General features: G+C 31.9%; 1 protein-coding gene across 2 annotated transcripts in view; it reads right to left on the reverse strand.

Moving 5' to 3' along the window:
• LOC106622950 (acylphosphatase-2) overlaps positions 1-12373 on the reverse strand; it is a 56413-nt gene that overhangs the window by 13139 nt on the left and 30901 nt on the right. For both annotated transcript variants that reach the window (XM_036370689.2, XM_014242294.3), the window contains one exon: positions 4888-5014. In XM_036370689.2, the coding sequence (XP_036226582.1) occupies positions 4888-5014 (127 nt within the window). The remainder of the gene's footprint in view (positions 1-4887; positions 5015-12373) is intronic.

Below are 12373 nucleotides of genomic sequence, written 5' to 3' on the forward strand. Positions count from 1 at the left end.
TTTAGAAAAAGCTATTATGAAAATCCAAATTGACAAATGTGAATTCTTAAAAACAGAAGTAGATTCATCATTTCTCAAAACGGAATACAGACAAACCTCTCAAAAGTCAAATTCATTTTAGGATTTCCACCACCGCAAACAATAAAAGAGCTTAGATCATTCTTAGGACTTTCCGGTTATTATCGTCGATTTATAAAAGACTATGCAAAACTTGCAAACCCTTAACAATACCTTTAAGAGTGGAGGAGGGACGCATGTCCAAAAATATTTCATCCAAAATCAAAATCACTCTTAATCAATACGCCATTAATGCATTCAATAAATTAAAAAACTCTCTCATTTCCGCTGATGTTATGCTGCAATATCCTGACTTCGAAAAAGAATTTCATTTAACTACAGACGCTTCAGATTACGTAATAGGAGCAATACTGGAACAAGACAATAAACCGATAACATTTATCTCAAGGACACTGACAAAGGCAGAAGAAAACTATGCTACAAACGAAAAAGAACTCTTAGCCATTGTATGGGCTTTAAAAACCTTTAAAAATTATCTTAGCAATAGAAATATCAATAGTAAATTAAAGAGATGGAAATCAATACTAGAAGAATATAATTACGAAATTAAATACAAACCTGGTAGCACAAACGTGGTAGTGGATGCATTATCTAGACCTCCTCAACAAATAAACTCTATGACAGCAACACAGCATAGCGATGAAAGTTCCACACAGACATTAATACCTTACAGCGACGCACCAATTAACGCTTTTAAGAACCAATTTTCATTTCCTTAGGAGAAACTTCATCATATCAATTCCAAAGCGAATTGTATAAAAACTGAAGACAGCATTTTAGGAAAAATCCAAACCATTTATCAAGTTCATTTTAGTTCACAAGGTACGTTATACACGAAAATTCATAAAAGACATTTTAAGTGAGTCTGACCAAGCAACCGAAATTATTAATGAACATAATAGAGCTCATCGTAATCCTACAGAAGATAAAACACAACTTTTGGAAAGATGTTATTTCCCGCAAATGAACGCCAAAATAAAAAGAATCGCTAAACAATGTAAAATTTGCCTAGAAAATAAATATGAAAGACACCCGATAAAACCAATTCTAAAAGCAACGCCCATTCCCAGTTATCCAGGTCATATCGTTCACATAGATCTTTACTTTACGAGTAATAAAATAGTGTTAACCGCATTAGATAAATTTTCAAAATACGCTCAAGCTAAAATTGTACCTTCCAGAGCTTCCGAAGATATAAAAACCCCTTTAAGAGATCTCTTGACAATATTTGGAATCCCAGAAAAAATTGTAATAGATAATGAAAAATCCTTAAGCTCGCTCCAAGAACTTTCATGTTAGAAAATCAATACGGTATAGAAATATTTAAAACCCCACCATCCAAAAGTTCAATAAATAGTCAAATAGAACGATTCCACTCAACATTCTCTGAAATATAACGATGTTCAAAAGCAGAAAATTCCCTTTCTGATTTTGAAGACCTTTTAAACAGATCTTTATTTAAATACAATTATTCCATTCACTCTACAACTAAACGTAAGCCAGTAGAACTATTCTTTGGAAGAACAATAGAACCCAATCCAATAGAACTAGAAAAAGAAGAGAGTATTCAAAACCTCAAGAATAAACAAGAAAAAGATTTAGAACTCCACAACAAAAATAGAACTGATTTTAAATCATACAATAGTAACGAGGTTATATGTGTTAAAGTAAACAAAAGATTAGGAAACAAATTAACACCCTGATATAAAAAAGAAATACCTAGTTATAGAAGACAAAGGCAATACAGTCATAACACAATCAGGACGTACCGTTCACAAAAGTCATATTAAAAAATGAATTTCATTTTTCTTCTGCAGTATCTTACTTGCCTTGTCCAATGCAGAAACCCAAATTTTGGATTATACCAATAGCCATATAATAAACATAGATATGGGAACCGCAAAGGTTCAGACCGGAACATTTAGACTAATACACATTATCGACATTGAACAATAAGAAGTTGCTCTCATCAAAATACAATCCATTATAGAAAATGATGTAACTTGGAAAAACTGGTAATGGTTGGCTGGAACCTCAGATAACGAAGATTTTGTAATAATAAGAGATAAAATAAATAATATAATATTTTAATCAATAATAATCAATAAGTAATAATTAATAAATCTATGTTAGAAAGAATAAATAATTTAACACACATTTCAAGTGTAATATTAAGCGAAATGAAATCGAGCGATAGCTTCAAATTAGAATTAGAAAAAAATATTGAAAGAAAATTAAAATTTTTAAAAGACGAATTAACTAATTTGGATTATTCTATCCAATGGGCCAATGCTGGAATTGTAAACTCATTTATGTTGTCAAATAAAGAAATCTATGTAATTAAAGAAACATTTGAAAAAGAAAATATACCATATTTAAACTTAGTAGAAGCTATTGAATTTAGCGATGTCAAAATAGCATCGAATTTGTCAACAATTCTTTAAATTATAAAATTTCTTTTAACAAACGATGAACTATGTAAATCAATAAGAATAAAACCTGTAAAACTTAAGGAAAAAGCAATTAAATTAAGATATTAAAATTTTATTGTTTGTAAAAAGAAAATATATGGTATGAAATCATATTGTAAGAATATAAACAATTTAATATTATGTAAACAAAGTAATTTAGAGGTCACAGAGACACAGAAGTCACAGAAAGTAATTGCATACCAAATCTGCTCAAAGGTTATTCATCTAATTACACCATAACTAACAATCACCACATTGAAACGATAGAAGAAATTTCACCTGGCCTATTGTTAATCAATAGCTATACAGAAACCCTAAGAATTGACAATGAAATCGTCAAATTAAACGGAACATTTTTGATTAAATATGACAATTCAAGCGTAATAGTGGCAAACAATTTTACAAACAAAAATCAAATATTTACCAGCAATAATCAAATCAAGAGATGCCACAGGAAACATTGAAGAAGTACTTTCATTACAATATCTGAAAGAGCTCAATGTAGCAAATATTTACAGGATCGGCGATAATAGTAATTATTATCGTAACAATAATCCCAATAAAAAATACAATTTTAAATAGAAAAACTAAATTCATATTGAAGTCAATGCGAACAGTCCAGAAGATAATCCACCTACACCTGTAGAAAGGTTCAGCACTTCAACAGCTCACATATCACTCCCTACCAACGAAGAAGCTGTATATTTTAAAGGGGGAGGAGTTAACGCCACATATGCTGGAATTGATTTACAAAGCTTTATTGCCAAAAACTAAAGCTTCAGGTGAGACTTGCACTGTAAGCAGTATCCCACGGGTAACTTTTAAATGACACCACACGTGCATCTGTGCAAAGCAGAGTCAACAATACCTTTGAATACAGCGGCAATGTGACTTAGGTTTAATTTTAAGTTTAAGAAAATATTATAATCAGTATAAAGTTGTGTCTCAGAAAACTCGCGTCTCCGCGGGCGTAAAAAAATATTTTTTTATGTAAATTTATATAAAAAAGTATAACTTACATAAATCAGAGGAATATTAAATATTTTCTTTAAAAAGTTTCTTTAATTATAAACCGACAAATATACTATGTTGTCATTTTTATTCTAAAATGTTTTAATACTCATATTTGCGGGGTTGTCACTTTTCCCTTCTAGAGGGACTATCAGAAATTTGTTCAATTTAAGATTTTAAGCTTTTGCCATCGTTGTAAAAAGACGCTTGTAGGCAAACGCTTGTTGGCAAACGCATGCTCGGGGAGATGTGAGGGTGTTTGTTTTTATGAATGAAGCGAGGTTGCTTGTTGAAAGTACGCCTGCGTTCATGAATGAAAATGTTGTTGTTGTGTAATTTACACACAATACATACATATATTGTCAATAGGCCATTGTTGTTTTTGTAAAACAATGTTTGTAGTTTTTGCGGGTGACATGTTTACATGTGTACGCATATACATACATATATATTATATATATATATAATATGTATGTTGGTTTGTGAATGCCTTATTTGTTCGGCAATGTCATATATACATATATGCGTGTAGATATAAATCAATGCGCACTATGTGTGCACTTGTTATTGATATGTGATAAGATCATGATTTGAATTTCTGAATGCGTACATTCAAATGAGCATGTCCAGATATACATATGACTATGTAAGATTAATATGATAAAAGATGTACATATGTATATGTTGTAATAAATTTAGTCTCTATTAGTAACAATTATAATACTAAATTTTTATTGTATTAGGAATGTATATTACAATATGTAAAAACTAAATAAAATCATTAAATTCCCAAATTGACTATATATAATATTTTGAAAATTCTATAATTTAATTAGTCTTTTAAATTTTGCATGCATTCATAAAAATTCGCATAATGAAATTCATATCAATAAATATGTTTGCATATAAGCGTATAAAAATATGAGCCAAAAGGCTAACATGCAGCTGTAATATCAAAGCAAGTCTCTGAGCATAATTTTCATTGAATGCTCAGCTATGTACACTCGCCACTGTTAAAATATCTCCTTCCGAGCTGGCTGCGGTGAAATTCACTATTAAAATCTTGTTAGGTTTTGACAATTGACACGCTGGTCCGCAATTGAACCTTCTCTATTATATACATACGTTCTCTGTTAAAGTATGCTTACATTTTATTGATGGCTGTTCACAACTCACATTTTTGTGAACACTTTTCATGTAAAAAAAATTCAATTAATTAAATTTTCGGATATGGGTGATTTTTCTCACGTGGAGTTCACGATAAGATAAACACAAATTTATGAATTTTCCAATGGCGTTCACAATAAGGCTGAATGTTAATATTTACATCCTATCGACTTCGTCTTTTGGACCCTGCATTTTTCCTATTATGGTGCCTTGTTTGGAGTTTTTAACCCATCCTTTTATTCCAGCTTTAGTGCAAAGATCTCGAGTATATTTTGTGAAGTAACAACCTGTGGTGAAAGAGACAAAAAAATCCAAGTTACAAATATTGTCCTATTTCTTCTCTGTTTATACATGTACTTAACATAATACATTTGTTCACCTAACGGTAGTCTTGTAACATCGAAAAATAATCGAGATTGAGGCGAATTGAATTCCGAAAAAATGTCATTCCGTCCACCCGTACAAGCGTTATCTTAAATAAAAATTGAAATCTCTTGATCAAACTCCTTACTCGTATTACCGATGGGTCGAATCCGGCAATCGCCACGCTTCAACACAGCCGTTTAAAACTTTTTAAAAACCGGTCATGGGCCGCCCTAACAAGTTCAAAATATATATCTCAAATCACTAAAACTATATCGTCCAACTTTCTAAAAATATATCCTTTTACCATATCCTCATATGGTATGAAAAGGAAGGAAATTAATGAAATGAGATGATAACCACGCCCACACTCAGAACGGTTATGTTGAAAACTTTCAAAACTCACTAAATAAATAGTTCACAAACATTAATTTATACTGTAAGCATTGTACGAAAGAGCTTCATAGGAGTTGATATAAAATTTGGACAATGGGCGTGGAACCGCCAATTTTTAGGTGATAGAATATCACACGAGTTTCTTGACTCATTTCGACAAAATTTGCTGCCTAATATCATCCCGACATTCTTCTACTACAATGTTACGAATGGGCAAAATCGAACTACAGCAAAGACTACATCCCAAATATAAATTTTTTAATTCCATCTGATTCCTTCCCTTTACCTTATATAGATCTTTAGTGTGCCTTTAAGGTATGCCATCTTGCGTGTACAAACTGTCTTAATCGGACCATTAGTTTTCAAAACCCCTGGTACCGAATATGGGGATCCCGCTATTTAGCTGCTTTTTAACGAAGTAACCTGGCGCGATTTTTTAAAATTCAGATAGAATCCTTACCCGATAATAACTTTCGCTTGTGTCAAAAATGAGCAAAATCGGGTTGATACTTCCCCTGGCCCCCATGTAGGTATTTTTTGGTAATACAGTAAATACTGGCAACATTACGCAGTTTCCACTGCTAATTTTAGAAAGGTACAAAAAAGAATAAATCGTGTACAAAAGAATTTTATTACTAGCGTAAGCTTTAAAGTCAAACGGATTATTCCAAATGTGATAGCTTTAGGTACACTTTACGCAATCTATTTCTACTATATCCTATAAAAATTAAAAACGAACCCGCAAATAGAATAAAACAATGATAATAAAATTATATTTAACAGAAATAACTACTTTTTAAATTTTGCAAGGTTTGCGCGTTTTCGCATCATCCAAAAACACCCATATCCAACTGGTCGAATTGGCACACATTGGAGTTCAAACTTATAAACTATTGATCAAGAAGGAAGTAGATGATAAAAATTCAAATTTGATCCAACACAGCACTCCGGACTACAACAGTACGTCTATTCTGCTAGCGCATCTACATTGTGAGGTCCGCATACTCCCAGTTATAGAGTAAAGCGAATTCCTCTCCAAACAATTTCTGTTATTATGTTTTCGTTGAAATCAACAGCAGCTTTAAAAGACGGGGACTTATGCTAAGATGTTTTCATCGATAACAACAAAACGCGGCATTTAAAATTCCAATTCCATTTTCCGTTGACTTTTAAGCTAGGTACCGTGAAGTAAATACATGTTCGTTCAGGAATTTGCAACCTTCGTCCTCCAGTTCACTCCCGCATTCAGGATTATAGTTGTAGCGGATTAATTGTCATGGAAGTAATTTAACAATATGTTCAGTTTCGTTGGGGTCGAAACATAAAGAAAGGTGTGTTGGCTTGGTTAGTTCCATGGGGCATGCAAAGATAACATAGGCGTCACGTAGATACAGACTGTATTCTTCTAGTTTGTGAATATGGTCGCTGTGGATTTAGAAGAGGATAGTGTTAAGTTCCTTGCAGTGAAGCAAGAAAGGTCTTATATAATATATATGTTTAGTGTTAGATGTTTAGTGTTCAGGATCTTAACCCTCACTCTGAAAAATTAACGGTTAAGAAAGAAATGGATTCATCTATGCAGTAGAATATGGAAGACTGATTGCGTAAAGTTAAAAATATGGAACGTGGAATTGATTGTGCGAGAATCGGCAGTTGAAGCTATGATGATGATAACCCTCGGCCGCTTAAATACTGAGCGCCACTACCGTTCACACTACTGTTCTTACAACAGCCGGTTCTACGTTACCGGAATTGATCTGGATATTATCCGCAAGAGCTCTTATTTCAGGGATCTAACCCGGTTTTGATCGATAAGTAATAAGTTAATATTGTCATCATTTTTAGAGAAACACCTAGCAGCAGGCTTGCTCCGTATCCTCCTGATCTTGGCTTTGAATTCAACTCGGGCCCGAAGGAATTTTTCTGCTGCATTTTCGCCAAAAGGCTCCACCGTAACTCCACCTTTGAGGAGACCTCTTCAGGCCTTAAGATACATACTAAGTGGTCCACATGTTATGTAGCCCCATGTTGCCAACGCACTACTGCGATAATAGCCACTAGGGTCGTGCAAAAATGCACAATGCGCCGCTCCAGCGGAGGGGTCGACAAGGAACCTCTACGGTTCCACGGACGGCCAATTAGGCAGCATGACTCGCAGTCTGGTTGCGGGAAAATATTTATGTGCAGTCAAAAAAAGTTTTAAATGGTAGCAGACGAGGCGTTGCTTGTGTTGTTGAGTAATTTATTTTTCTTGGTTTTGTCAAGTTTTATTGTTTTTTCAATTCGGAGGAAGTTCTCCAGATAAAGAATATATACATATATATAATACTACTATATTACTTTATTTATATGTAATGTATACACAAAACGCTTTAAATCGTTATTATAGCTTTTCTTAAATATGACCAATTTACACAATAAGGCTATGCATCAAATGGTTTTTTTTCTGTGTTGAGTTGGGTTAAAAAAATTGTTTATGGTGCACAAAAAATTTAACATTTTTGCCAAATGGAAAGTAATATTTTTGTTTTGTTAACTAAATAAATAACTACATTCGAAAAATAAATATAATTTTACGAAAATATTTTGCTTTGTTAATTCAATAACAATATTAATGAAACTAGCAAATAGCATTTATATAAGAGTTTATTACTGATTGTGAACTTTGTGCTTAGGCTGTGTGCCAAATGGTAGAAAAATTATAATTCTGTCAGCTGAAAGGAAAATTTCGACATTTTTCGTGGTGAATCCGAATGTTAGAATTTTACCCAGCTCAGTTGTCAAAATTTTGACAACTTATAAATGTGATTACAGATATGCATTCACCAAGAAACGAATTTAAATGAACCGTTGCATACCAAACATGTAACTTATAAAATATTATATTTATTCGTAATTATTCATTTATTTATGTAATATTTTATTTTCAATAAGGAAAGTTTTTGTCTTCTTCTGTATTTTTATTATTTAAGTAAGAAGTTAAAATAATATTTTTCAAGTTGATTTGCAAAACTAAATGTACATAAATTTTTGTACAAAAGTCGAAAAAACATTTTAATTGACTAAAGGTTGGATAAGCTGCGAGTATCAATGGAAGAATATGGTCCGCTTTAGAATATCTGAATGAACATGAAAATGTTTTAAAAAACAACTGTTATTATTTTATATATTTTACAGTAAGATGTCATAATGTATGAAAAAGAAAAATTTTAATAAACTTGAAATCAAAAATAAATCTCTAAAATAAGCGTTTCATTGAAAAGAATTTTAAAATTTCGGCAGTTTGAATATTTACTTTTCAGAAACGATAAACTTGCACAAACTTTGTTAACGCGGTTATACTTAAAGATTTTATTTTTAAGTGAATATAATTTATCTCTTAAAAGTATTTATTTAAACATTAATATGAAGACATAAGTATGCATGCATATCAAATGCAAATAGCCTAGTTAGGTTAGGTTAGGAAGCCGATCCTAAGAATGATCCCACTTGGACAGCTTAAACGCCGGTCCGTTGTGGTATCTCCTATAAGCTGGATCAAAAAACCCTTACATTTCGACAAAGCGCTTTGTGCCTATAACAAACTTGTTGAGACGGCCAATATCCGTTTCGGCTAAGTCTTCTGGTCAGCCGAAAGTCAAATAGCCTAGCCTAAATTTTGCTTAAAATTCTCAATTAATATCAAAGAAAAGATTTTGCTTTAATTTTAATCATTTTGCGAATAGTTTAATTAACAAGACGAAAATTCAAACGACGCTATTTCGTTTGTTTTGAAATTCAAATGTCAGAATTTTACTTTTCATCTGGCACTGTAATATGTAAAATTTATTTATATAGGACAACTCCACACAGATAAATATGTTACCGTTTGGCACACAGCCTTAGTGCCTACATTTGATATACATGCATATGTACATACCTATTATTCGTATCTATGTACATAATTATTGCATATCTTTATATGAAAATTTAAACGAGTTTTTAAGGATATTTTATGTTGTCATCCGATTATTATAGTCCTTTTAAATAAATTTTGTAAGTTTCCACTTTTCTGCAAAATTAAATTTTCTAATATTTAAATGTTTTTTTATTTATTTTCTATTTATAGATTTCAAGCTTCTTTTCCTTCATATACTAAATGACGTCTTACTGTTCATTGTATGTAATGAATTAACCCAGTCCCTTATCTTTTCTGTAAGTAATTTTCAAAAATTTCAATTTCGGTCAAACCTGAGTTAGAGAGAACTGGGTAAGCGAGAAAACTCTATAAGTGAGAATAATTCTCAGCTCCCGAACTTTGAAACGAACCTCTATGATTGAGAAAAAAAAACCTCCATAAGTGACAGTCGTTTTTCCCACCTGACCTCTATAACTGAGAGCCTCTTTTGTATTTACCTCTATAAGCGACAACTTTCCTATCTATGACTCATTCAATCTTTTCAGGAATCAGTTTTTTTTGTAATTCAAATAAATAATATTTAACTGTATTAACTTATTTGTCATTCTCACTGCAGTTCATAAATATCAATCGCAACGAACACTACAGCTCTTACAACAACTTATAATGTCTAAACGAAAAACGTTGTCGTTAAGTGATAAACTGAAAATTATAAATGCATTTGGGTCGAGAAAACTAAGGTGTGACATACAAAGTTTATTTGGATTACCGGAATCTACCTGTTATAAAATAATAAAGTTTAAAGACTCCATAAAGTCCCAGTGCTCCGAGGGTCACGGAAATATCAAGCGAATCCGGCTTTCTGAGTTTCCCGATGTTGAAAAATGTCTTCTTGAGTGGATGGAATGGAGATAAGCCTCTGTTAAAAAAAAATCACAAGACTTGTGATTGAAAAATGTTCAGCCAGTATTGGCTGGTTGGAGGTTTTTAAAAAAGAACGACATGTCGTTCAAAAAAGTAGCTGGAGAAAGTGAATCAGTAAATCTAGAAGTGTGTAACCAATGGACAGAAGACCTACCAAATTTTTTAGAAGGATATGATGCAGAGGAAATTTATAATGCTGATGAAACAGCTCTGTTTTATAAATGCCTTCCGGTTAAAAAATTTATATTTAAAGGCGAAAAATGCCACGGAGGTAAGCAGAGTAAGGATCGCCTTACTGTTTTACATTGTGTCAATATGAGCGGTGCGGACAAACTTCCTCTGTGATTATTGGGAAATCTAGATTAGATCAAGGTATCATACACATATTTAAACGATTCGTAGAGAGGTTGTTAATCATACTCTTAAGTGTTTGAATGAAAGTACTAGCTCTGAGATCAATGTGCTTTTAGCAATGAATTCGCAAGAAGAGTAAGTGATGTAACTGTCTGAAATTGCTTTCAAAAAGTTCTATTCAGATTTAATAGATAAAAGTGAACTTATAGTTTGACCTAGTGATGACGAATGGGCCAAAGTTTAGTCTGATAAAAACACACTGATTCTGAGGAAACGCCAACTTTTGAAGATTTTACGAGGACTATTGGGAATGCAAGTGACGATGATGCTGATCAATAACCGAGTTCGGATAAAGAAATTGAAACTATGCCAAAAAATCAAAAAGCTTTAAAGGCTTTGAAGACGCTCCACATTTTTTTTGAATATTCGGCGGTTGGCGATAAGACTATATTTCATAAAATATATAAACTCAAAAACCATACACATAGTATAAAATTAGAGACATAAAAAAGTTGACTGATTTTTAAAAATAAAATTTGCCTGTTACTTGCTTCTATGTATTTATGCATTTTAATAATCACTTTTTAATAACTCTAATAAATTATTCTTTATCATGTTTAAAACTAAATAAATTGAATGTCATTGATAACCCTCTGTAAGTGAGACAAACCTCTTCTGTACCTCTATAAGCTAGAAACAGAGAACATATATTATAGAGAAGGTTCAATTAAGGATCAGCGTGTAAATTGTCAAAACCTAACCAGATTTTAATAGTGGATTTCACCGCAGCTAGCTTGGAAGGAAAAATTGTAACAGTGGCGAGTGTACAGAGCTGGGCATTCAATGAAAATTATGATCAGAGACTTGCTTTGATATTACAGCTGCATGTTAGCCTTTTGGCTAATATGGTTTGATATGAATTTCATTATGCGAATTTTTATCAATGCATGCAAAACTTAAAAGACTAATTAAATTATAGAATTTTCAAAATATTATATATAGTCAATTTGGGAATTTAATGATTTTATTTAGTTTTTACTTTATTTTATTTTAGGTTTTACATACAATAAAAATTTTGTATTATAATTGTTACTAATAGAGACTAAATTTATTACAACATATACATATGTACATCTTTTATCATATTAATCTTACATAGTCATATGTATATCTGGACATGCTCATTTGAATGTACGCATTCAGAAATTCAAATCATGATCTTATCACTTATCAATAACAAGTGCACACATAGTGCGCATTGATTTATATCTACACGCATATATGTATATATGACATTGCCGAACAAATAATGCATTCACAAACCAACATACATATTATATATATATATAATATATATGTATGTATATGCGTACACATGTAAACATGTCACCTGCAAAAACTACAAAAATTGTTTTACAAAAACAACAATGGCCTATTGACAATATATGTATGTATTGTGTGTAAATTACACAACAACAACATTTACATTCATAAACGTAAGCGTACTTTCAACAGGCAACCTCGCTTCATTCATAAAACCAGACACCCCTCATCTCCCCGAGCATGCGCTTGCCTACAATTGGCTATTCGCGACGATGGCAAAAGCTTAAAATCATAAATTGAACAAATTTCTGATAGTCCCTCTAAAAGGGAAAAGTGACAACCCCTCAAATATGAGTATTAAAACATTTTAGAATAAAAATGACAACAT

Source organism: Bactrocera oleae, chromosome 3 (genome assembly GCF_042242935.1).
Source record: "Bactrocera oleae isolate idBacOlea1 chromosome 3, idBacOlea1, whole genome shotgun sequence".
In the NCBI taxonomy this organism is placed as follows: Eukaryota; Metazoa; Arthropoda; class Insecta; order Diptera; family Tephritidae; genus Bactrocera; species Bactrocera oleae.